The sequence below is a fragment of the Girardinichthys multiradiatus genome, chromosome 8, assembly GCF_021462225.1.
Source record: "Girardinichthys multiradiatus isolate DD_20200921_A chromosome 8, DD_fGirMul_XY1, whole genome shotgun sequence".
Classification (NCBI taxonomy): Eukaryota; Metazoa; Chordata; class Actinopteri; order Cyprinodontiformes; family Goodeidae; genus Girardinichthys; species Girardinichthys multiradiatus.
The window spans coordinates 36,854,681-36,882,489 of record NC_061801.1 but is presented as its reverse complement, the minus strand read 5'-3'; the positions used below and the strand labels follow the sequence as shown (position 1 = coordinate 36,882,489).

At 40.0% G+C, this 27,809-nt stretch overlaps 1 protein-coding gene across 3 annotated transcripts; it reads right to left on the bottom strand.

Moving 5' to 3' along the window:
- Positions 1-452: 452 nt before the first annotated feature.
- Positions 453-27,767, bottom strand: LOC124872017 (glutamine synthetase-like). 3 transcript variants are annotated; one of them, XM_047371665.1, is made up of 11 exons: positions 26,335-27,767; positions 26,092-26,256; positions 23,200-23,317; positions 15,506-15,634; positions 15,145-15,295; positions 9,432-9,606; positions 8,221-8,382; positions 7,997-8,143; positions 5,920-6,047; positions 5,635-5,834; positions 453-2,645 (listed from the first exon to the last, which is right to left on the bottom strand). In XM_047371665.1, exons 6-11 carry the CDS (start codon positions 9,598-9,600, stop codon positions 2,330-2,332), a joined length of 1,122 nt encoding a protein of 373 aa, XP_047227621.1. In that variant the 5' UTR covers positions 9,601-9,606; positions 15,145-15,295; positions 15,506-15,634; positions 23,200-23,317; positions 26,092-26,256; positions 26,335-27,767; the 3' UTR covers positions 453-2,329. The 3 variants fall into 3 exon arrangements, with proteins under 3 accessions (XP_047227621.1, XP_047227623.1, XP_047227622.1); XM_047371667.1 differs by lacking the exons at positions 15,145-15,295; positions 15,506-15,634; positions 23,200-23,317; positions 26,092-26,256; positions 26,335-27,767 and adding an exon at positions 10,094-10,317; XM_047371666.1 differs by lacking the exons at positions 15,145-15,295; positions 15,506-15,634; positions 23,200-23,317; positions 26,092-26,256; positions 26,335-27,767 and having other exon boundaries at positions 9,432-10,056.
- Between the last annotated feature and the right edge of the window lie 42 nt (positions 27,768-27,809).

Sequence of the window (27,809 nt, the reverse complement as noted above, 5' to 3'; positions counted from 1 at the left end):
TTCAAACGCTGAATGCCTTTGAATAAAACTTATTAAGACAAAGTCCGGATTTTCTCTTGTTATGAGTCAACTTCTCTCCACTTTGATAATTAAATTCCACAACAATGGGCTTCAAGGAAACGGTCTTCCAACGCTTCCCAGATTGTTGAGTGGAACAGATGCTTCCCACGGTCATTGTTGATGTCTCTCCACCTTGGCTTTTATTTAACTCATATCTACATGTTCCAGAGCAGCAAACTGTTGTTGCAGAGCTGGTCAATCAAATCCATTTGATCAGCAGCACCTACTTGTAACTTTCCCTCTCAAATCATATGAAACCAGTTAGGGTGTACTTAGTTTTTGCAGAAGGTTCTGAGTAATCAAAAATGCCAGGAAGGCATCATGTAAAGCACTATTTTTTTTGCTTCTTCTTAGTTTTGTACATTTTGTGTTTAACCTTCTTAACGATCATATGAGACAAAAGACATCTTTAATTTACTTCTGACAGAAAACACAAAGTTTAACATATAAGCACTTATCTTGTTATACAAATACGACAACAAAGAACATCAACATTTAAACCGAGCTCTTCTTTTATGAGAATTATTTATGTGTCCGTACACATAAATAAACCTCCCACCAATGCTGTCAGTTCAGTAAATTGAATCCACTGGAGGTAAACTCACAGATGAATCTGATCATGTTGTAATGATGCTACAGTATATAACACACAGGCAGCTTAAAGGCATGGGCGGATTTTGAAACAGCGAACCCTAAGCCCATAACAGTGGTTTTGTTTGAGTGTACTTTTACAACAAACAGTTGCTCATTGGGCATCCATCCAGACACTCTTTGTATGTTCATTTGGTGTGCATCTTTATTTTCTTGTGATTTGCATCTCTTTTAGTTATGTTCCATATATTTAAGCTGTGGCAGTGGTACTTTGTAATCACTTTTATATCCTTTTCCTCTGCTGTAGTGAGGGTATTAGTGTTTGGATTAAATTTGTTACTGTTTTTATTGCTTTCATGCCTGTTTTTCGTAGTTTTTGTCAATTTGTGGTCTGGTTACCACTGTTTCCGATTGTTTAGTGTTCTTTTGTATTGTTTTGGTCTACAGTACCTTGTGAAAGTATTCACACCCCTTTATCTTTTTCAAATTTGGTCACAACCACACACATCAGTATTGGGATTTTATGTGATAGATCAACACTGAAAAACGATTCATTCTTTAAAAATAAAAATCTGAAAAGTGTGACGTGCACTTGAATTGTGCTCACTTTACTCTGATACCCCGAAATGAAATGCAGTTCAAGTAACTGCCTTTAGAAGTCACCTAATTAGTGAATAGAGCCCATCTGTGTGTAAATTAATTTCAGTATGTGCTGTGAAGGCCTGAGAGATTTGTTGGAGAACCTCAGTGAACAAACTGCATCATGAAGGCCAAGGAACACAGCAGATAAATCAGGGAGGAAGATGTGGCAAACTGACGCAAGGAGAACATTAATCAGAGATGCTCATAGTTACTCTAGAGCAGGGGTCCCGACCCCCACGGGGTTGCGAGACACCAAGTGGGGTGTCGCGAGATGATTTTCAGAATCATAAAGATGGAGGGCCAAAAGGGCCAAAATAAAAATTGTTTTAATTTATCATGAAATAAATAAATGTACCATGTAATGTACCATTAAATAATCAAATAATAAATCATGAAAATAAATTATCAACTGTAATTTTGTTTTTATAGAGGGTAAAAATTATATACATTTTAGGGAGTCGCCAGTCTCTGGTACCTTTATTTTGGGGGTTGAAGGCTGAAAAGTTTGGGAAACCCTGCTCTAGAGGAGCTGTAGAGATCCACAGCTCGGGTGCGAGAAGCTGTCAATAGAATACTATTAGTTGAGCGCTCTACAAATCTGCGTTTTTATCAAAACCTATAGGATTTGTCATTTAAAGTTTCCCACAAGTCAATTAGGACATTCAGCAGAAAGTACTCTGGCTAGATGAACAACAAAAGGTGATTCTACAAACTATTTGGAGTCAAAATACAATTGCATGTTGCACTTTCTGATTTTATCTTTAATTAAAACAGTGCAATTATTTCATTCAGCTTCAATTGTGCACCAATTTGTATTGCTCTATCACAAAAAAATCCAAGAAGTGTGTTGCTGCAATGCGACAAAACGTGAAAAGGTTCTAAAGGAAGAACATTTGTAAGGTGCTGTATCTAATTCTTTAAATTTTTCAACGTTTATCATTTCACATTGGAATAAGCTGGTAAAATGAAACATTAAATATCACCAGATAAGTAAAAACAGTCTGCTTGGACCGTGCTGAGTAATCTGCCTGTACATTTAGTTAATAACTTCTACTTCTTCCTCCTTCAGATCAATAAGGCAGGTTTGAGCAATGGCCATTGTCACTGTGTAAGGGTCACAGTTTGCTGCAGGGCGACGGTCCTCGAAGTAGCCCCTCTTGTCCTTGCCCACCTGCCGGGGGATGCGGATGCTGGCTCCTCGGTTGGCCACGCCAGCTGAGAAGTCGTCGATGCTGGCGGTTTCGTGCAGACCTGTGAGGCGCCTCAAGTTGTCCTTGCCTCCATGCGGGTCATACACCATAATGTGCTCTTTATGCTTTTTGGCCAGCTTGTCTATGGCCTTCTCAATGTACCTGTCAAACGAGAGAAAAAAGTTGGACTCATTATTTGTAAGTCAGACTTAAGATGTTTTTGCTTTTAAAATAAGTAGATGTTAATGCAATGTTGGGCAAAGATAGACAAATATTAAAATTCAGCATAAATATAAACAATACAGGGCAATTGGAGCCATGGTCCAAGAAGGTACACCTTTCAGTTTGATAGATGCAACACACCACCCAGCTCCTGCTTCTTAACCAGGTTTTAAATCATTCAAAATGAATTTCAAGTGTATAAAACTATGTAATAGATTCATGAATACCTTTATTAAACAAAAACAACCCTAAATAGCGCAAGCTGTGTGTGAAAACTAGTATACCGTACAAATACCAACCATGTATTGCTAAATTCCTGCTTGATTGCTCATCATCAGTGTGAGCACCTCTATAAAAGCAGCGGTTTTAAGAGGTTTGCTGCTCTGGAGGGCAGAGACCATCAGTAATGACCTTAGAGAAGCAACTGCCATTTCCAAGCTGTGTGAAGTCAGTTATTCTACAGAAAGATTAATTTCAAGAATAAAACATTTCATATAACTGCTTTTCTTCATTAGAGTAGATGTCCCAGCAACTCCACCCTTAGATGAACCAAATTCTTAGAGAAATTACAAAAATCTAAAAGCTTCTTCTCGACCTTTAGGCCTCAGTTAGCATGCACAAATACTCGGATGATTCTGCAGTTGTTGGTGGATCAGAGATGGACAAGAAGCTACAACAGACTAGAGTGGAGATGCAACTGTGAAGCCATCTACAAGAAGGGACAGAGCAGACTGTACTTCTTGAGGAAGCTTAGGTCCTTTGGTGTTTGCAGCAAGATGCTGCAGATCTTATATAAGTCTGTTGTGAAAAGTGTGATTTCTTCTGCCATCATCTGCTGGGGAAGCAGCATCAGAGCCAGCCAGGGACTTAAAAAAGCTGATAAAGAAGGCTGGCTCTGTTCTGGGGACTCCTCTGGAACCTCTGGAGATCATTGTGCAAAGAAGAATTCTTCATCAGATGAAAAACATTGCGTAGAACCCTGAGCATCCTCTTCATCAGACTGTTGTACAACAACAGAGTGTCTTCCGTCAGAGGCTTCTTCAGATACACTGTAAGACGGACCTCTACAGGAGATCCATCCTGCCCACAGCCATCAGCATCTACAACGGCTCTTTGAAGAAACCTTCATAATATGAGCTATAACAACATTTAATTTCCCTTTGGGGTGAATAAAGTATTTTTGAATTGAATTGAATGTTAGATGTTAAAGCTTGTGACAGAATGGGAAAAAGTATGGCTTATTTGAAGCCTCTTCTCTTTAAAGGACAAGGAAGCATACTTAGTTTGGCAAAGTTGCATCTAAATGACCGTCAAGACTTCGGAAAAATGTCAGTCAGTCAGTCAGTCATTTTCTACCGCTTCTTCCATAGTGGGTCACGGGGTAGCTGGTGCCTATCTCCAGCAGTCTATGGGCGAGAGGCGGGGTACACCCTGGACAGGTCGCCAGTCCATTGCAGGGCAACACACATACAACCATGCACACACTCATTCATACACCTAAGGACAATTTTAGAGAGACCAATTAACCTAACAGGCATGTCTTTGGACTGTGGGAGGAAGCCGGAGTACCCGGTGAGAACCCACACATGCACGGGGAGAACATGCAAACTCCATGCAGAAAGACCCTTGGACCAGAATTGAACCCAGGACCTTCTTGCTGCAAGGCAACAGTGCTACCAACTGCGCCACCGTGCAGCCCTCGGAAAAATGTATTTTGACTATATAAGGCCAAAGGGATGTTTGGCCATAATGCACAGTGCCATGTTTAAAACCAAACACAGCATGACAGTAAAAGCACCTCATACCAACTGCCAACCAACGGTAGCGGAGGGCTGATGGTTTGGGCTTGTTTTGCAGCCACAGGACTGAGGCACCTTGCAGTCATTGAATCGACCACGAAATCCTCTTTAAACCAAAAGGTTCTAGAGGTAAATGTGAGGCCATATATTGGACAGGTAAAGCTTGGCCCAAACTTGGTCATCAGCAGAACACTGATACCAAACAAGGCTCCAACTTTACAGCAGAATGGCTGAATGAAGAAAAGAATCACTGGCAGAGTTAAAGTCCAGTACTCAATTTAACAAAACAGCTTTGGTTAAATGCAGAACCAGATGGTCTCATATTTTCCTCAAGCACCATCTGATACACGGTAGAATTCATTGTAGATTCTATAATGGTGGGCTGGCCAGGTCCGGCTGCAGTAAAACCTCCCCAAACCATGACAGTTTCACCTCCATGCTTTACAGTTGGTCAGAGGCTCTCTCTTGGAACAGTGTATTTGATTTTTGACAAACATGTCATTGGTTCTGTTATCCAAATAATTTGGTTTAAGACTTGTCTGTGGTCCAAATCCTTCCAAAATCCAAAAGTCCTGGTCTTTGTCTCCCTTCTCTCTTGCTAACTATAGTCTGACCTCTAGGTTTCCACACCTCCCTGGAAAGTTAAACTTCTGCAGTCTCTTTGTGATATTTGAGGCTAACACTTTTATATCAACAGTAGAAAGAGCCTGCTGTAGGTCTCATTTTAGGGTTTTTAGAGATTTCTTTTAGCATAATGCGACCTGCTTTGTGGGTAAACTTGCATGGACAGCCACATGTGGCTATGTCAGCTGTTGTTTTAAATGATTGTGGACTATTTGACTTACAGTGGTATCCCAATCAAATGTTTAAGGTTTAAACGGGGCATTTCCTTACTGGAAATTGCATTTTACAGACAAAACTCCAGAACAGATGAGACTGTCGTGAAATTTGAAATAGGCTGTGAACAGTACAAAGTTCTTATATTCATATCAAAACAAACACGTCTTTAATACACCACGGTAACCGTTTAAAAACCCCACATGAACCCATTTTTGTTACTATAAACTGATGTTTTGCTTTATCATGGTGGAAACAGAAGAATCATAAGAAAAGTTTATAAATTTACTCACTGCAGTCCTTCATCTTCCCTCATCTGCTTGGTGCTGACGTTTGTGTGGCAACCAGCGCCATTCCAGTTGCCTTTTATTGGTTTGGGGTCCAGGGTTGCCACCACCCCGAAGTCTTCACACACACGATGCAGCAGGAAGCGTGCCACCCACAGATGGTCACCCATCTCAATGCCCTCGCAGGGGCCCACCTGGAACTCCCACTGAAGAAAGAAGCAAAACAGTAAAAGGCTGATATCAGAGGAAAAGCTAAAATAAAAATTAAATTCAATACTTCAGTTTCACTACCTGAGATGGCATAACTTCAGCATTGGTGCCATAGATTTTAACCCCAGCATAGAGGCAGGCTTTGTAGTGGCACTCCACAATGTCCCGTCCATATGCATTTTTTGCTCCCACTCCACAGTAGTAGGGACCTTAAAGTTGAGGAATAAACAAAAGTTGTAAAACATACTTGGCCCAAAAAGGGAGAAAATGTGTGTCCTTTGTTGTAAAAATAGCGCAAAATTTTATACCAATGGAAAGTCTGTTTCTTTCCCTTTAAATGGTGCTACATTTTACAAGGAAAATGCATTTGTGTGTTGCAGCAATAAACACTCCCAGAATCCTCTCTGCTAATGCCACACAGCTCAATCTTCTGGTGACTCTATTTGATGTCATTTGTTGGCTTGGATGATTGAAGTTTAAAGAAACAAAAATTGGGTCTAGGTGTTGGCATGGGAGAACCCTATGTAATCACAGCAGCCTGGCACCTCCTCCTCATGCTGGTCATTCGCTTGGTCACACACTGCTGCGGGATCCCCATCCCCAACAAGCATTTGTTGCAAGCCAGCCAATGAAGCTGTGTTGGTCATTCTGGCATATACAGTTATTCCCACAAGTTTTCAGTTGGGTTGGGGTCTGGACTGCAGCCAGGTCCTCCCACCCTTTCCACTCCCAAATCCTTCAAGCTGACTCTGATGGACCAAGGTCTATGGAGGCGAGTGAAGGATGCAACCCACACACTCAACTCAGCAGCTCAACCCACAAATTATTTTCAAAGTGTGGCAGATGTGTCATCATTTAAAGAGAAATGAGCAGGCTTTCCAGCGGTTGACGACTTACTGCAAGGAAGCATTGTTACGACAAAGAAACAATCAACTAAACACAAATTCCCTTACTTTCTTTTCTGAGTTTATGTAAATCCTTCAGAAACAGGATTATCTACATTTTTCTAAAGAGTTACTGAAAAACTGACGGTGGATTCGGTTCTCTTTAGGCCCGTGGTGAATAACGTCTACCATGGAAAGTCATGAGCCAATTGCTTTGATAGTTTTTTTTGTTGGATAGACTTTAAGAGTGTAAAACAACAACTGATAATATTGGTTTTGAAAAGGAACACCGCTCTAAGTGAAGCATTTATGCCTTAAAGAACATTGTTATTAAACTCAACCTACTACTTCCTGTGCTGATCGCTCCTCCTAATCTTTGGAACAATGTCTACATATAAACTGCCCAAAGAAATCAGAGAGGTATGGCGTATATTTCTATCCAGCTGCCTTTACACTAATGCACCTAAATAAAATCAATTAGAATCTCCGGGTCCCACCCTTAAATCTTTTGCCTCGAGCGTTTTTTTTTTCCAACATTACCCTTCACGGTGGTCTTCTTTGCTGTCGTTTTAAGTGGAGAGCCATAAAAGTCTTATTTTGTATTTTTTTTAGGGGTATCAAAGTAAAGGGGAGCTGAATACAAGCACATGTCTCTCTCTTTAGGTTTTTATTTGTGAAACAAATTGAATCTCATTTGCGTCAACTTCATAATTTGCGCAACTTTGTGTTGCACTGTTAAAAGGCCCTGCGACCTGCGGTTCCGGAGCCACACTAGGCTTTCTGAGCTCTCCGGAAAGTGGATCTTAATAACAATGGCCCAAATTGCTATAAAACTGAGCAGTAATTTTAAAGCATAAAATGTGAAAAAAACACCCATTTTAAAAGCTTTTCTGTGTATGTTGATGTAATATCTTTAGAAAAGAATGACACTAAGGGTAAAAGGGAAGAAAAGATTAACTGCATGCATTTTTAGTCTCGACTTTGCAGTTTTATTTTTCATTTTTCACAAAAATCAAAGGTTTATCAAATAAAAATGTCTTAATTCTCTTGATTACCCTTTTTACTTTAGCCATAAAAGAAACAAATTTTATTTGACATATAAAAATTTTGATTTTATTTTTTCTAAAGTAGACATGTTGGATTTGAGAACCGAGACAAATCGTATCAGTAAGAACGAGAGCAATAATAGGTCTCTCCCATAAAATCCCAGTAAAACACAGGGAAATGTTTGGTTGGGAATATTTTTCCAAGGCAGCTTTGCAGAACTGATTCACCTTGAGGTGCTGGGAATCCTTGCGGAGGCCAGCTAAAAGGATGTCCATCTGTTCCCAGAAGCGTGTACTCCTGCTCCATGCCAAACCACATGCAATGTTCCCTCACCTTCTCCATCACTTTGTTGCAGCTGTGGCGGTGGTTGGTTTCTGAAAGAACAGGGATAAAATGCGTGTTTCTCCTGATCCCGACAGGGGGAAACTAATGTGAACAGAGACAAGCGTACCAGCAGGTAGGTAGTTGTATTTCATGACCTCACAGAGGACGAGTTTGTTGGGGTTTAGGGTGAAGGGATCCCTGAACATACAAACTGGAATGAGGTACATGTCGCTGTTGGAGCCTTCGGCCTGGTAGGTGCTCGATCCGTCGAAGTTCCATTCAGGAATATCTGATGAGATACAGAGGAAACAAGGACAGGGGCGTGGAGTCAAAGCAGAACTGGATCCGTAACATTCTCCACACGAGACACGTCACGAAGCGCAGAAGATGTCAACGAAACAAAAATCTTAAATATGATCAGATCAGCCAAGAAACGGAAGAGAGGGAGTGTCCCACAGACAGACCTGGACTTATTTACTGTCAAGGAAATATGAATCTACTTTCCTTTAGCATCAGAGAAATGTGTGGGTGTGATTTCTGCAACAGAAAGAAACTTAAAGAAGCAAGCATGCTAGGCTAGGTAACAGACACATGAGCTACCTTACATGCACCGTGCAGAAAAATCATTTCTTGACTATTATTAAATAAATGCGACACTTGAGTTCCCACTGAGATGTGCAAAACCAGTTTTAAACTTATGGAAGAAAATATTCTCTTATTTTATTTGGTTGGATGGTGTCTATCTGTTTTTCTTTAACCTAGGATCAGATTTATAGTAATTTATTAGGTTTAGATTTCTTATCTTAAAATCAGTAAAAAAATATAGAATTTGAATGTTATTTTTATTTAATTATATCATCTACTTAAATAAAACAAGGTAACAATAATCCTAGTTAGAAATTATTCTAAAAATGTTTAATAGTAAAGAATGGTAATTATTTAATATAATGACTTAAAAATGATCTAATAATAATTCTGCTAAGTTAAATAAATAATGAATACTTATAATTTAGAAAGACAATGACATTTCAATATTAATAACAATATAATATAATATTATATTATATTTTAATTAATAATGATTTTAAACATACATTTTTGTTTTAGAATACACACATTTATTATCATCTTTTTTCATAAATTACCTTTTGTTTTCATAAATTACCTTATAAAAATTTACCTGTAAGGTATTCATTTTCCCTTAAGAGGCTTTTTAATTATCTTTCATTTATTTCCCCTAATGATTAGCAGAAAGTTGTTTGAAATATCCCATCTATTATTTTAAACTTCCACAGAGGAGACAAGAGGACTTGAGTTATTATATAAACACGTTTTTACCTTCAACGCTGGTTGGTTCTGCATCCAGGGTTCTTGTCTTGTTGCGGAGCCCCTCTCCAGTGCCGTCCACCCAGATGTACGTGACCTGGCACTTCTCCCCCTGAGGCAGGCTCATGTACTGCTGCCGGACCGCCTTGTTGAGACGGGCGCTGGTGGACACTGATGCCATGGTCTCCTGTAGTCAGAATGGTTTGACTAGGACATTATTACATTTATTTCCCCAGGATTTTTACACCAGCTTTATTGCGCTTCTATCTGTTTTATTTTGTTTTCTATTGTGCGTCCTGAGTCTTATCACGCTGTACTGATTGTCTTGTTTTAGACCCAGTAGCACATTTTGACGAAGTTTGTGGTAAAATATCCAACATTATTGTGAACAGAGCTATAAAGAGACAAAGTTTGTAACATCTGGGTTCAATCTAGCTTACTTAGAGTTTGAAGTCAATAATTGTAAAGCAGGAAAGCACATTAACTTTAGTTCCTGCTGGATAATTCTTACATTTTCTACCAAATGTGTCTCACAAGAGTTTTATTTATTGGCTTTTTGGATCAGATAAGTAAAAAGTGGGTTGCTGTATATTACACATCCAGTTTTTGATTTATTAGTGCATATTTGAGGAAGACTTTTCTGGAACTTTCAAAATAAATTGCATTAAACCTACTTCCAGCGCATTTGGAAAAGGGGGGGGGAGGGGGTAACAGCGGACTTCCCATGATGCCACTGGCCCTATAAAACCCCCACCTTTCCAATGGTCCGATCTCTTCTATGCAGGTGACACAGGGACCTGGACAAAGAGACACAGCGCGCTAATGTCTCTTTGCTGGCAAACAGACATGAACTCTTCAAACTGGATCCGAGAGTGTCATACGATCATCGATCAAAGTTAAGTACGAATGAATCACTGTTTGTGTATCTGGTATTCATTCATAAAAAGGGGTAATTGAGGTATAAGCATTGCTTACTTTCTCTCTGAGGCCTGTAGAAGCAAACTGTCCCAGAGAAGTCCCCAGTAGAGATGCTGTCTCTACAAGCCGAGTGGAGCAGTTTCTCAGTCGGAGAGAAGGACAACAGGAGCAGCATCACCATGGTTACGGTAACGTGCAGTTTGGTCGCCTGACAGAACGAGCCACTCCCCACAGCTAAGGAGGTTAGCTGTAGCTAACCGTTTGTTGACTGTGGACGTTTCTTCAAACTTCGCCGCCCTTGACAGCTTTTCCTCAGCATAGTTCAGAGGGTAGGGGTTTGGGCAGAGAAAGATTTAGATTTAAATGATCTAAATGTTTTTCATTTTATGAAGTTTGGTTTTGTTTGTGTTGAACTCAGCTATCTTGGTGCTAGCAGGCTATCTGCTGCACACGTGCTCAGTTTTGTGTTCTGTTTGTGTTTTTAAAGTTAAGACAAACTTTATTTAAAGGGTGATTTTAAACACAGAAGATTGATCATAAGTCCGCTATTATGCATTTTAACCCTTTTATTGACGGTATTTTAAAGGTGTGTGTTTGTTTCTGGTGCTAAGCTAGCAGCTTGAGAATTAGTCATCCAGGAGGTTGGTTTTATTCAGCGGATCATTCTTTAAAGCATTATTTTATTAAAAAAATATTTTATCTGATCTTGCATTGTGAAGGGTTGTCTAAACGTTTGCTGATTATTGCCTAAGTTGGTTCCAAGACTAACGTAACTTCACTTCCAGATTCTTCAAGATAATCCTTGGTTCTCAAACATAAACATTGCATGGTAATGTTGCATCACTCTTTTGATCATGATTTTCAATCATCTTTAATCAACTTGTTTATATTGTACATAGCCCATTAGTCTTCATTATTCTTTAATTCTGCTTGGTAGTTTAGTCGGATTGTTTTAGCATAGTAAAGAGTTTGTTGATTGAAATATGTTTGACTTTGAGTTGACTTATTTTGTTAATAAATTCTTATATTTTAAGAAATTGTGTGAATTCATTCCATGTGTGCAGTTTTGCTGTTCAATAATGTCAGAGCTCGTCTCACCCTTTTGATTTTGTCCTAATACCACTGCCTTACTGGGCTGGTATTCACAGGACAACCCTTAACAGACCGAAATATTATTTGATAAAATATTAAAGTATTAAATAATATTTTCAGATTCATAGTCACAACAAGAGGAAGGACAATATGTTTTTCATATTTTCCAAGCAAAAAAAGTACCCGAACAGTGTGGTGTGCTTTTGCTTTCATCCACCATTCACTGCAGTAAAGGCTATTTCTGATGGCACTTGGTAGAGCTGGATTCTATTTAGAGGCATTAAAAAACCCTTGAAAAGCTTGAATTTTGCAGCATGAATCTTGCATGTCCAAGATAAACAGTTTTGCAGAAAAAAAGTGCATATAAATTACAGAACCAGCAGACATAAATTTAACAGCAGTAAGCTTCTTTTTGGTCTGGAAAGATGAACAGGATGTATTGTTAAAATAAAAACTAATCTCCAGAGCTTTTCATCAATATTTAAATAAGAGAAGAAATCATAAAGAGGAAAACTCAGATATTTCTACTGAGAGCCACATTCAACATGTAAAACCTATAAAGGGGTGACTGATGGCAGCCACATTGACCTACAGTTAAACTCCTTGCAGATTTAGATTGAAATGTATTTTTATTTGACCAATATGTTTGTTTCTGATTGGGAATGAGACAGGCATTTGCCCAATAATAACAAGACAAAGGGATATCATAGAAAAAATATTTTATATGCTTAATTTATATTTCAACAAAAATGGCATGTGGAAAATAATTAAAACCTTTTCAAATTAGCTGTTAAGTCTTAATTTGCATTGCATCTGTCAAATCCTTCTTATAATTGCTGACCAGCTTTTTGTTTGTCCCCACTGGTATTTTTATTTTACCATTGATCGATGCAATGAGCTATTTCTCTGTTTATCTTGGATGGCTTCCTTGCCATCACCCTAATCTTTAGCTTCCTCGACAGGTTCTGTCAGATTCAGGTCAGGAATCTGTCTGGGACACTCCAAAACGTCTATATCACTTCCGGTCAAACGAAACATGTTGGTCTAAATGAAAAGATCACCTTAAATCTGCCAGAGTAGGGATACATTTGGGCTTTACATTAGAATTTGTAATAAAAAACAGGTTTTATTTCCTTTGAGTGTGAAACAGATTTTCAGTCTCAGAAATATCATTGAACAGGATTTAAAGGCAACTTCATGAGAGCGAGAGCTAGTGAACGCATGGCTGTGGGCTCTGTACTAGAGGGTGACACGGGAGTGGATTTTCTCTCCTGTCCCATCCCGCTCCCACAGAAAAATGTCTTGTCCCATCCCAATCCCAGGCCAGCATAACGAAAAAAATCCTGTCCCGTCCCACTCCTGGTAAATTGACTCCCACTCCCATCCCGCTCCCATTCAGAACGACTCCCACTCCTGTGCCACTCCCATTTTTGTTTTCTTCATTTAGTCTTTTGGCAATTTCTTTCTTTGAAGGACCAGTTAGGTCCCTGTTTTTAGCTGTAGTAAAGGCCAGTTAAAGTAAAAAGAATAATAATGAAGAAATAATAAAATATCAAACAAGGAAACAGATCATGCCTATCTTAGTTGAATAAACAAAATGTACATAGTTGTATTTTACTCACTTATTAAGTGATTGTTTCCTTTGAACAATGACATTACTTTTATGTTTCAAGTTGCTGAAATGAAAGAAAAATGCACCTAGCAAGAGAACTGTACTTGTTGAACAAAAGGACAAAAAGGCATTACCTTCACAATTTAGAAACTGTACCTCAATGGTTCACAGCCCTGGTCCTCACAAGTTTTAGATGTGTGTCTGCTCCAGAACACCTGATTCAAATTCTGACATGACCTTCTATACAGGCATCAAGAATGGAGGGTCAAACTGGACAAAATTAATACAATAAAATCATCATTAAATAAATAAATGTTGTGAAAGTACCATAAGTGAAGCAAATGTAACATGAAAGAAATGTAACATTAAATGTGCCATTAAATTGAAAAGGTACCATTTATTTATTTAATAAATAATTAGAAACAATAAATGTACCATTATATCATGAAATGGACTATTATGCAATTAAATGTGCCACTGAATATTTAAGTATAATTTTAAAGACGACATGACGTAATTAGTGGTACACTTAATATTTAATAATGTATTAAATAAATTGTACATTTAATGGTACATTCAATTTCTTTCTATTTCACAACATATTTATTTAATATCTTCTCTTGATGAAGCCTTTCAACGAGGTCCGCGAGGGGACAAGGGGAATTTTTTCTCTTTTTGCGTTCTCACGCAATAGTCTTTGTGTTATTTCGCAATACTTTGTGGGATAGTTTCCAAACCACATAACTGCAAAAATGAAACAAACACTACACCCGTTTTGAGATTTATTGAGTTTTATTTTGAAATCAGCCTTAAATAAAATTATCTTCAAATCAGACTAAAAGACAGTTTTTATCCACAAGCTGTCAAACAAACTACTGAACAATAATACAGCACAAAACCTCATCTGTGACATTTTGTTTGCTTACTACTGCTGCATGATGGGTACTTTTTTTTTGTACGCCATTAGTGTTTTTGTTTTTATCGTGATTTGAACAGTTCTTCGTATCCTAAGCATTTAATCGCATTGTTTACTGCGTGTTAACCTGCATATGACAAATAAACCATATTAATGTCATATCAGTGTTGTTTGTTTTATGAGCAGTTTGTCATCTGTGCTGCTGTTCCAAAATGCCGAACGCAAAAGTATTGCGTGGGGACGCAAAATAAATACATTTCCCCATGTCCCCTCACGGGCTTCCGTACCTTACCTCTTAAATCTTTAGTGCACATGCAGCACAAGTGTGCCTTAATCACTGGTGAACTTGATTACGACTAAACACGTTTTACAAGCAGCAGACTGCCTGTTAACACCGCTACATTCAACTCTCCTGAAGTTCGGTCATATTTGTGACTTTCCTGTCAGCTCTATGAGTTTAATAGATAAGTCTTTACTTCTGACTTTACGTTGCAAATCCAATTTTACCACGTCCAGTTCTACACCTGCGTTTGTTCCCTCCATCCTGAACGCAGGTGGAAAACATCGATCAGAAACACTGTTGGCTTGTGGGTCGTGTAGTTCGTTTGACTCACATTATAGTATAGGCTTCTTGGAAAAAAACTACACAATGGCGGCGTCGATTCAAGTTTTTTTTTCTTAAAGTTTATAACAAAGTCTCAGTTTTACATTTCCAAAGACAATTGATCCTAGTTTATTTTCCCTCCTATTGGTTAGCTCCCGCTCCCGTCTGCTCCAGTTCATGTTTTATCCTGTACCGTCCCAATCACGTGATCTTTACTGATGCTGTCTCCTGTCCCGCGGGATTCCCGTGGGAATCCCGAAAGAATGTCAGCCTCTACTCTGTACTATTCATCAGTCTGTCATCAGCGTAAATGGACATCTGCAGTTGCTACATTCCAAAATCAAAAGCAGTGGTCCTCAAACGGAGGCAGATTTCACACCACTTAAATCTATCCCTTACATCATTTTCACACATCAGATTATTTAGGTCTATTGTCCAGCTTAATTACCTCTGTTTAATAAATATTGCACTACATATTAAACAAATGGCTTTAAATCGAAGGTTCAAACTCGATTTATTAAATACTCAATAAGGTTGGAGTTTGGTTTCTAAATCACATTTATTATAAAGCGTCTGCACTTACTGTACGGCAGGTGGTTTCAGGAGAAGTGTCTGTTGAACTTGTCCAGTGAGTGTTAAGCCTTAACCTGTTTGTGGTATTTAAATGTCCTGCAGTGACATTTCACAGGCTCCCTGCGACTGTAGGAGGAGTTATTGGCATTCATTTGTTGCCACTGCACAAAAAGGGAAAACAAAGTTGGCTGAAGTGGAAATCGAAAGATCTGACATTACAAACAGAAAGTAAACACTTCATCTGCAATTCTGACACCTTCGATCCACAACAACAAAAAAACATGTAATCTACACTGAAATCAGCCAAATGAACCCAGAGGAACAGCTGAGAAGAAAATAAAATCCCAGGAGAGATGGAAATAGGCACCCACCTGTGCCAAGTGAGACCTTCTGCTGATGCCGAGCGACCGTTTGCTGTTTGCTGAGCTGAGGGTCTCGCAGCTCACTGAACACAATTAGTGCCCAGAAGCTGCTTGTATGTTCAGTTTCCGTCAGATTAGCTGTGAAGATAGACGAGGTGGGCAGAAAATCAGCGACTCAGGAAAAAAAGCTGAAGTCATCTGAGACATCAAAGGGGTGGTGGTGCAGAAGGTACACAACACCAACAAGAACCCCACCAATGAGCTAAAATCAACACCCTTCTGTTCAGGACTTTAATCCAGTCATCATCGACATGATGAGGTCCGACTGATTTGGGGCTTTTAATGATTTATTTGAACCATTCCTTCCTGAGGGTGGAATGAATATAATGCAAAAAATGTCAACAATTGGGTGAATTTATTATAAATATTCTCAAAATTATACATCCCGGCACAAAGATTTATTTAGTATTTAGAACCAAGGCCTATTTGATATCTGCTCAGTGATCATGACTGAGTGGTTTTCTCTTCGACTGACTGGATTGAACCACACCAAGAACAATGGGGAGGTCCAAGGAGCTCTGGGGTGGTCCAAGCAGGAGAACTCTAGATCTACACATGTTAGGAAAGTCACCACTTTTCTATAATCTGGAAGAAGAGCGAAACTGTCCCCTTCAGATTAAATAGAACTGGTTTATCAGTGGCAGGAAACTTGGCAGTAAATTATTCCTACCATCTCTGCCAAGAAGAGAGTTCCTTCAGGGCAGAAACTCAATATACAGGTCCTTCTCAAAATATTAGCATATTGTGATAAAGTTCATTATTTTCCATAATGTCATGATGAAAATTAAACATTCATATATTTTAGATTCATTGCACACTAACTGAAATATTTCAGGTCTTTTATTGTCTTAATACGGATGATTGTGGCATACAGCTCATGAAAACCCAAAATTCCTATCTCACAAAATTAGCATATTTCATCCGACCAATAAAAGAAAAGTGTTTTTAATACAAAAAACGTCAACCTTCAAATAATCATGTACAGTTATGCACTCAATACTTGGTCGGGAATCCTTTTGCAGAAATGACTGCTTCAATGCGGCGTGGCATGGAGGCAATCAGCCTGTGGCACTGCTGAGGTCTTATGGAGGCCCAGGATGCTTCGATAGCGGCCTTTAGCTCATCCAGAGTGTTGGGTCTTGAGTCTCTCAACGTTCTCTTCACAATATCCCACAGATTCTCTATGGGGTTCAGGTCAGGAGAGTTGGCAGGCCAATTGAGCACAGTGATACCATGGTCAGTAAACCATTTACCAGTGGTTTTGGCACTGTGAACAGGTGCCAGGTCATGCTGAAAAATGAAATCTTCATCTCCATAAAGCTTTTCAGCAGATGGAAGCATGAAGTGCTCCAAAATCTCCTGATAGCTAGCTGCATTGACCCTGCCCTTGATAAAACACAGTGGACCAACACCAGCAGCTGACACGGCACCCCAGACCATCACTGACTGTGGGTACTTGACACTGGACTTCTGGCATTTTGGCATTTTCTTCTCCCCAGTCTTCCTCCAGACTCTGGCACCTTGATTTCCGAATGACATGCAGAATTTGCTTTCATCCGAAAAACGTACTTTGGACCACTGAGCAACAGTCCAGTGCTGCTTCTCTGTAGCCCAGGTCAGGCGCTTCTGCCGCTGTTTCTGGTTCAAAAGTGGCTTGACCTGGGGAATGCGGCACCTGTAGCCCATTTCCTGCACACGCCTGTGCACGGTGGCTCTGGATGTTTCTACTCCAGACTCAGTCCACTGCTTCCGCAGGTCCCCCAAGGTCTGGAATCGGCCCTTCTCCACAATCTTCCTCAGGGTCCGGTCACCTCTTCTCGTTGTGCAGCGTTTTCTGCCACACTTTTTCCTTCCCACAGACTTCCCACTGAGGTGCCTTGATACAGCACTCTGGGAACAGCCTATTCGTTCAGAAATGTCTTTCTGTGTCTTACCCTCTTGCTTGAGGGTGTCAATAGTGGCCTTCTGGACAGCAGTCAGGTCGGCAGTCTTACCCATGATTGGGGTTTTGAGTGATGAACCAGGCTGGGAGTTTTAAAGGCCTCAGGAATCTTTTGCAGGTGTTTAGAGTTAACTCGTTGATTCAGATGATTAGGTTCATAGCTCGTTTAGAGACCCTTTTAATAATATGCTAATTTTGTGAGATGGGAATTTTGGGTTTTCATGAGCTGTATGCCAAAATAATCCGTATTAAGACAATAAAAGACCTGAAATATTTCAGTTAGTGTGCAATGAATCTAAAATATATGAATGTTAAATTTTCATCATTACATTATGGAAAACAATGAACTTCATCACAATATGCTAATATTTTGAGAAGGACCTGTATCTACAAAGATATGTGACTTGCTAAGAAATATTGAATAAAATATCTACAGGGTTATGGGTGTATGTAAAAGTATGACCCAGGTGTGGATGAGTAAAAAAAAAATTAAAAGTTTTGCTTCAATGTTTGCAATGTTTGTGTTTAAAAGGGGACATATGATGCCTTTAATTCCTTCCTTTTCACCCTTAAATCATCCAGATGTGGTCTCTATAAAGTGGAACCTCAATGCTTTGGTCTGAACTCTTTGTTATTGCAGCTCCACAGGCTCCTCTTTTACTCCTGTTCTGAGTCCTGTTCTGAGGAGCGTTTGACAGCAACTCGTTTTGGTGCCGTCTCTTTAAATGCTACTGATGCTCTTCACACCCCAGCCCACTCCAGGTCAAAGAGCGCTTTACTTTAACCCGTTCGGCCATTTTTGTAGTTTGATAACAATTATCTTGCGGCGCAGAAACAATACAAAAACAATACATACTGTTTATGTAATAATAATAGTAATTAAATTTGCAAGCAGCATTGAAGGCCCTTGCAGCTCAGCGCACGCAACTTGGCCTGTGCAGTGACCGCGGGAGACCATCATGTTATCTGTTACTTGGGACAGTTTCACATTGATTAGGTGAAGAACATCAAAAATTGACTCTCTAAAGGAAAACATGACACTTCCTGTTCTCAGGGGGCGGGGCTTCGAAGATATCAGCATCTGATCAGTGAATATTGTTCAGGGCCAGAGGCAGATCAATCTCAGAAGGTTTCAGGTCTCTGTTTTACTTTCCTTTGTTGGACCTATATCAATTTCGTCTTTTATGGCGAGAAGTCATATTTTGAGGCGTGGCCAGGCCCACATACTTTCATGTATTAAAAAGCTTTTCATAACTTTTGATCCCCGGTGTCTTAAGAGTAAACTGAGTGATTTTCAAGTCTCTAAGTCAAAAGCTGTAGGAGGAGTTTGCTCAGATATGCGGGCTAGAAAGGGCAAATCCGGGGTCAAAATGGCAACTTCAATCCAAAATGGCTGACTTCCTGCTGGGTTTGGACCAACACTCCAAGAGACGTTTTTGTAGGTCTTGAGAAGTTACATATGTCTACCAAATTTCACAATCCTCGGTCAAAGCATGGCTTGGGGCTGATTTTTTAAAGTTTTGTAGGGGGCGATGTGGAGAAATTAGGCCACGCCCACCAAATATGTCACCAGATCTCTGTTGGGGATTGGACTAGGATCAATCACATTGAATTTGGTGCAGATCAGATGATATATGTGGAAACTAGAGCCAAACGTATGGCCATGTCGTGACGTCTGACTTCGCTGTGCCGCCATGGCTACACCCTTTTATGAAAAGTCACTGTGCTTCAAACGAAGTTAGACCCACTAGATATCTGTCTTCTGAAACACTTTCAAGTTGATTGGGTCATGAGGGTCAGAGAGGCACCTTTCCAAGTGAAAAAAGTGACTTCCTGTTCTCAGGGGTCGTGGCTTTGATGATGTCATCATTTGACCATATAGGATTGTTGGTTACCTGAGAAGGATCAATAATACTTGGTTTGGTGTATTTCAGCCAATTTATGTGAAAGTTATTGCTATTCGAAATTTGCGGCGAGAAGGTTAACTTTGAGGCCTGGCCCCGCCCCTTCAACATGCTCAAAAACTCACAATTTTGATAACTTTTAATCCCTCATGCCTTAACTGCATATTGACCAAATATGAAGCCGGTAGCTCAAAATCCCTAGGAGGAGATTGTTAAAGTTGGACATGTATGAAAAGTGAAAAACGTCCAAAAATGACCCTTTGACCCAAAATGGCCGACTTCCTGTTGGTTTTTTTCATGATTTGGGGAGATCTAGCTATGTACCAAATTTCAACTCTCTAGGACTTACCAGTTGGCCTATCTCACTTTAGGGGGCACTGTAGAGCCATTTTTATTGTGACTTTCGCGAAACCCTTAAAATACGTACATTTCACACACAACTGATGGCTCCGCCAAATTTGGTGAGTTTTTGAATATGTTAAAGCCGCGAAAAAGGCAATTCATTTGTCGCCAGAATAATAATAAACGGAGTGATTACAATAGGCCCTTGCAGGCCTTCTGGGTCGGGCCTAATTAGAACATTCAGTACGGTTCTGTCCTCAAGGAGCTAAAAGCAGCACACAGCGCTAACATCAGCAGAGATGTTACTGCTATCAGAACAATTCAATTCAAAAATACTTTATTAATCCCAAAGGGAAATTAAATAAATAAGAACAATGGCCAGGACGTCATATCTACACAAGAAATTCATGTTTAAAATAAAGTTTGTTGTCATTTTATCTTTATTTGCAGCTTACAGCTTTCCTGTGTCCATCGTTTCCATAGACAGAAGGAACCGATCCCTTAATCAGATGAAGTCTTTCAGCAAATACTTCTTGATACTGGTGGAGGTTGCTGAAGAACTTGTCCTTGAAGTTGGAAAACAGGAATTTCCCCACTGATGCGGGAACATTCCCATGAAAAATAAAAATTAATCAGGTGCTTTAAAGAGGTTCTGATGCTGGGGGACGGTGTAATGAATTGTGTGGGTTAATACACCCAATAACCGAACCAAACTTATCCTCTTTCAGCGTAGGAAACCTTGAGTTTGGACTACAACATCACAGCGAGAAATAAATATGGTGGATACGCAAAACTGATCAGCCAGAAGTCCATGACCTTATTTAGCTGTTCAGCAGCAAATACTGTGACGTAACAGATAGAAAAACTTAACAGTTGATAGAGAAAACTGAACAGACTGAACATTATGACCCAAACTGAATATAAAGATGTCTCCGCAGCACCTGGAGAGACTAAATTCAACTTCTCTGTTCTCCAACAGACTGCAGGTACACAAAAAAATGTATTTAAGGGCTAAAAAAGTGGATTTTGCATGATATGTCCTCTTTAAAGGTTTTGAATATGTTAAAATGATGTTCACATCTTCAGTGAAAGAATGTGAACTTCTGGCGATCTAAAGACACATCATGGCAGCAAAGTTTATCTGATTTTTAATATGGAGAACTTGTTTGTTTTCCTTAAAGCAAGAGTATGTGAGAGTCAATCGAAGCATTTATCATGTACGTCTCTCAGCACACAGTGCCAAGAGCGGTCAGTTAGCCTAGTTTAACCTGCAGAACGTCTGATGGCTCTCCCAGACGTGTTTTACTGACACAATGGACTAGAGTCACAGTAAATATGAATTCTTAAGATACTACTAATGATGAGAAATGAAAAGACGGGTGAAAAGCTCTGCGTGCTTAAAGATAATTACAGCTTTAGGTAACCTAACAGTCCTCTGCGAGTCCCCCTCTGACTCACGGGATCCATAAATATCTCCTTTAACATGTTAATCTGAAGGTTTATTAAAGAAACCACACCAGGGTTGTAGATGGAACAACATAAAATCAGCTAACAACCTATTTTCTGCCTGTCAACGGTGTTCTCTATACGTTTTTCATACATTCATTGGAATGAAGAGTTAGGGTTGTATGGCAGGATACTGGATAGAAAGCATGAAATAACAAACCTTCAAAGCATCTGGCAGTGTGAGAATCATTCAACTGGTAATAAATGTTGTTTTGTTATCATATGTTTTCTTTGGCTCTTTCTAAAACTTAATTAGTGGCAGGGCTGGATCTGCTGCAGGAAGCGTCAGTTTTATATTTATGATGCATGATTAATGGAAGTATGCCTGGGTTATAAAACTCACATGTCTTTGCCAACACTGCATTTTATTTGGAGGTAAACCAGAGATGATGAATCATTGTAAAATGTGCCCTGAATGGAGGAAAAATCTCCTTAGATAGTTTCTGTTTCAGGCATAAAGGTGTGAACTGCATCACAATTTCAACTTCAACTTAAACATTTTGATGTATTACAGCACAAAGCTGGAATGTTCTGTTTTAACTTTAAAAATCAAAAGTATCCAAAACTCCGGATTAAAGCAGAGTAAAAAAAAAAACAATCTGACTCTCTGGGCTTCAACTCTTTGGACTTATAGAAGATGATACCATGAAACAACATCCAATTTAATTTAATTTAATTTAATCTGTGATGCAGTAAGGTGTTTACTGTCGCTAAATGCTCATTCAGGAGGTGGGATTGTTGCAAAGTCAGTGACTGGATGCAGTTGGCTGAGTTTCTTTCTATGGAAATCTTTAAACAAATTAACATAATAAATTGAACTTGACTGCATTGCTTAGGACTGAACTGGAACATAAAGAATTGACTTGACTGAATTGAACACATGTATCTGGATTGTGGTGGTTTTTGATATAGGCCATATTGGCAGCTACCCAGGGTGGAATTAGAAAGGGGGACACACGAGCGTTTGAAAAAAAAGTTGCACCTCAGAAGATTTTCAACTCCTCTTATGCATGTGCAGTCAGTGGGGTTGGATAGGGGTCCCCTGCTTCCAACTGAGAATAGGGAGACTAGGTTACATGCTCTGTATGGGACTTCACTGCTTTTATTCCAACCAATAACATCAAGTCATTTCCTGCATTTTAATTGCTTGGATGACAACAGGAGGAGGGGCTCTACCGGGTCAACGTTCAAGTAAGAACTGCCTCTGTATCTAGATCCGTCAGTCTTGTAAAGCGCCTTATGGAGGCTTATATTGGGAATCGGCACTGTATGGATAAACTGACTGAAACTGAGTGGAAGTGTAAACATCAACCCTTTTAATATTTCTTTAACGGTCATTTAGCAAGTAGCATTTCGACCTGCTGCTTCCTGTAGCCACATTATATTTATTATTATAGGAATCAAGGTGAGGCTTTCAAACTCAAGAATGTCGAACGAGCTGCCAAGCATAGTGGTGGCAGCATCATGCTGGAGGACTATTTTCATTACCTGCAAAGTGTTCAACTTCCCCTCAACTAAACAACTAAATGGGGCCAGTCTGGGTCGGACAGTTAAAACTTGGTACAAATCCTGCCAAGAACGCCGGCCAGAATTGGTGCAACTGACTAAGAGACATAAAACGAAATATTAATGGAGATGTTGCTGAGTCTGTGTAGACCACTGAAAAACAGGATGATGCCTTTAAATAGGCTCAAACCATTTAGAAATAGATGAAACGGATGAAAAAGGACTTCTAATTTTTCATGCTCAACCAAGGGTTGGGTCATTTTGAGCGAAATTGGTACTTAGCAGAAATGCCTCTGCATCTTGTTCATCTTTATATATTTCACACAAGAGGGAAATACCTTGACGTAAAAAATTGTCAACATTTGCCATAAAAAAGTAAAAATTTAAGAAATGTTTAGGGTTAGTTTTTTTCCCCTAAAACTAATATTATTGTTCTTGTTCACCTTTTGTCCTTGTTATGCTTTTCTCACAATTCGTCCGGTTTTTCTCAGGTCCCTCCCCCCTCGGCTCACACCTGCCGACAGTCTGTTGGTCCTCAAAACTCCCTGACCCATCCGGGCGCTGTGGAGGAAGCACACCAGGAAAAACCGGGATGAAAACCTTCAAAGATTCAGAGGCAGAAATGATCAAGCACCAAACAATCTTAAAATACTGGTTGACATAAAAAGACAGGATTATCTTTGCTTTTCCAGCCATGCAGTGGTGCTTTTATAGAATGGCCTCATGGACAGTTGCCCAGGGCAGCATTAGAAAAGGGGCGTGCAAGAATGCATGTGCAGGTAATTGGGAGTTGGAGCCCATTGCCTGGTGATTAGTACAGTGAGAATAGGTTGCGTGCTTTGAGCAGAACTGCACTTCTTTCAGTCCTGGAACAGAATCTCAGAGGACTTCCGGCACTTTGATGGGGGAAGAAGAGGCCCCCTTTACTCTAACCCCCTTATATAAAATCAAGTTCACCCAAGTCAGCTAAAAATAAAACAAATGAGACCTGTGCATAATTTAATCTAAGTATAATTTTAGCAGTTCTGTGAAGGTCTGAGAGGTTTCTTAGAGAACATTAAGGAACAAACAGCATCATGAAGCAGACAGGTCATGGAAGAAGTTGTTTAGAAGTTTAAAGAAGGGTCAGGTTCTAAAACAATATCCTGAGCTTTGGACATCTCAAAGAGCTCTGTTCAATCCATCATCTGAACATAGAAAAAATATGGAACATCTGCAGACCTTTTGGGACATGGCGTATACCTAAACTGACAGGCTGGGCTAGAAGAGCATTAATCAGAGAAGAGCCAAGAGGGGTGTAGTAACTCTGGAGGAGCTGTAGAGATCTAAAGTCCAGGTGGGAAAATTTGAAAACCTGACAACACCTAGAACACAATAAACACCCTTTGTAAACATGGTGGGAAACGTCATGTTGTGGTGGGAAGATGATTCGGGTTAAAGAGAAGATGGATGGAGGTAAATAAAAGGCAAAAAACTTGAGACTGGGGCGGAGGTTCACCTTCCAGCAGGACAAAAGCTGCAAACAAAGAGCCAGAGTTACAATGGAATGGTTTAGATGAAACCATATTCATGTTTTAGAATGGCCCAGTCAAAGTCAGGAACGGTGGGAAGCATGAGGGAAGGAAGAAAGAAAGAAAGAAAAGTTGCATCTGTGAAATTATTTTTCAGCGTTTTCCAGATTTTAGAAGAACTCTGTGTATTTCTCTCCATTTTATGTTAAAAAACAAAAGGAAGATTTTGACAAACAGAGGAAAAACTCTGCCATGTTTGCCACTGGTTTAATGATAGAGATCACCAGAGGTGATTTGCATAGCAGCCGCGTTGGACACAGACCTTGTGGAGAGTCCACTTCCAAATACAACGAGAAAGCACGAAGCAGTGGGATCTGCTAACTGTTGTGGTGCCTACTAATGTTGGCAACACCTACAGATTTTATTACATGTTCACACAGAAACGTTGTATGGCACTTGGTGGGCCAGTGGTTGAGATACAAACCATCAGATCGGCTAAAAAGTACCCTACACCTGTAACTTTCACTGATTTATTGCACGGCAGCCATATTGGATAATGAACTCTGAGCTGCTTTGTGACCTCTGACACTCCTGGTCAGAATTCTGACCTTATTAGATGCTCTTGTTGCTTTTCCAGATAGGAACCGGTTAAAATCCGTTTTGCCTGAACCAAAAGACACACCATAGTAGAAATCAAGTGAGATTTACCACTATGGTTCTGACTATGATTACCAATGCCAGACCCAACATTCTGCATGCTCGAAGGGTTAAGAAATATTTTATGTCTGCAGCTTTCACTACATTTTTATGTGTACGGCAGCCATATTATTACTAAACTAAGGGCTGCCCGGCGACCTCCGACATTCCCGATAAGAATTCAGGGGTCAATCCTGTTGCTTCGGAAAATCCTACCAAGTACAAAACTAAAGCCCCTTCTCCACTAGCAACTACTTGGCATGTCTTGGGTTTTAGGGTTTTCCTATACGTACTGACAACTGGTACCAGTATCTTAAGTATTTACTCAGCTGAGGTTCCAAGTTATGGCTGAAAACGCAATGTCAGAAGACTGCCGGTCACTGATTGGCTAGGTCGTGTCGTCACTGCTTGAGTCAAGAGAGTTAGAGTTAGAGGAATCTGACGCCATTTTAAAAAAACTTGTAGCAGCAACTGAACGTATTTGAAGCTTCGGTGAAAAATGGCAACTCTGAAATCAACAAGGGGGTCCAACGACGAGGGGCAGTCGTTTTTGGGCTTGATGGCTAATGAGAAAATACAGAGGTAGCAAGATGGTGGTTTGTCGCAAACAAATCATGTCACTTTTCGGCCACCTTGCAAAGACGACCCCACCCACACTTAGGTGGTACTCTATTGTAATGGAAAACAACCCAAACCGCGTAGAGTCCGGTAGAAGCTGAGCCGAGCACCGAGCAGGTACTAATGGAAAAGAGCCACAAGCTATTTTTTATATCCTTCTGCTACCACAAGAGGGAGCCATCACTGTCCACGCTAATGCTTTGAAAGCTTCCGCTTGTGATGCTTATTTTTCTTTTTTACAGAAAAGCTGGAAGTGAGAGATATCAGGGGATGCTTTTGTTTTAAAAAATATTTAATAATAAACATCTCTTTCTAAATTTTTGTAGATTTCAGAATAAAAGCTGAAATCTTGATATTTTGTCTAATCTTTTATTGTCAATTATAAAAATGTTCATTCTGAAGCAACAATGAACTGTTTAGCCAGGTGACCCTGAGCAGGAGAAGTGGAGGAACCTCCCTAAACATTTCTCCCTGCCTGGTTTAAACTCAGAGCATGTTTGAATGACGCACCTTGAGCGCAACAGAGGTCCAGCTGCGGGTGTTCTGGGTCTGGCGCTCTGTCTGCGGTGCTGCATCAAGCCGCACACCAGGTCGTGCGCGATCATCACGTATAGCAGGAAGATGAGCAAGGCGGGATCCATTCAAGAAGGACGAGAGGCGGCTCCTGCAGATGTCCTGAAAAACGATCAGATGTCAGCAGGTGTGGGCAGGATGGGAGGAGGCTGATGGTGATAGAGGAGATGGTGAAGTTACCTCGTTTGCGCTACAACTTCAGGCTCCCAGCTCGCACGTTTCTCACCCATGACAACACGCCATCATCTGCAGTTCTTCCCTCAGAGGATCGGAGTTATGGTATCCATTTCTACCGTCTTCCCCTCCTGCCTCCCTTAGAAACAACAGATGAGGGTCGCGCTGCAGCAGCACAGAGGGGACACCGGAGGATGTTGCCGTAGAGACGCTACCGTTGCTAAGGGGCATCATGTCGTCATCCCTTCACCAAGAGGCTGATGAAACGTTTCAGCAAAATGAAACAGGTTTCCAAGCAAGATGAGGCTTTAATACCCCTTATACATAATATCAAAAGTACTTTATTGGGATTTTATGGAATACAGTACCACAAAGTGCTGGTCTTCAAACTATTTTACAAATAAAAATCAGAAAGGTTTGGTGTGCGTTTGTATTCAGCCACCCTGACCCAAAGGTTTGTAATGCAGTTACAGCTGCAAGCCTTCTGAAAGATTTATCCACCCATCTAAATTTCTGTCCATTCTTCTTTCCAAAGCAGGTCAAACTCCATCAGAGTGAATGGAGAGCGCCCTGTGAATTTGCTCTAGATCTGGACTTTGACTAGGCCATTCACATGATTCGATCCAAACCCATGGTTCTTAAATCAAAGTATGACTTTGTTTTAGCCTTTCATCGTGAACAGAAGTATTTCTGCTATTAATTGCTAGCTGTTTCTGTTATGGGAAATATGGCTCTTTGCCCTGGGTGCCACCATGTTAGGGGGAGACACAAGCACTGGAAAGAGAAATCTATCAGTTGCAAACCAAACGAGTTGTTTATTGCTTACTGGCATGTCCAACTAGTCAAAGCTGGACATGTCCACCCCTTCCCTTGATTCAACTTTTCAAATCGGTGCAAATTAAAGAGGCCATTTCAAATTTTTCTGCACACTGGACTGATTTTGATCATCTACAGCTTAGAACCTAAAACACAGTTTGAGATCCTCTTTGGGAAAACACAACCAAATTGTTATCCATACATTTTATGGATCAAGACATGAAACCCACTGTATGTAGACGGGTCAAAACTGGATCCAATTGTTTTACACTTATCAGAGATTATGCAAAACACAGTTTGCATTTGTAGATCATGTAGAGAGATCTAGTTTTCCTAAGAAACAACATTAAAAACTGTTGCTCAAGTTAATTGACATTCTCATGGCTCCCATACTTAAATATAATTTTCTGAGCAGATTACCTTAGCACCTTCAGAAATATGAACCCAAGGACAAACCAGACCTGTAAAGGGCTACAATTCTCTTCTTGATTTTTTGTTGACTTTTTTAGATTTTACCATGATGTTGCAGAAGAAACCAGTCTGTTATAGGAATTGCCCAGAAATACATCTCCATTTAACTCAAGTTATGCTATCAGATGCTTACAAAGCCATGACATCATCATCTGGGCAAACATTGTATGTAAATATCTGGTCCAAGTTTAAAG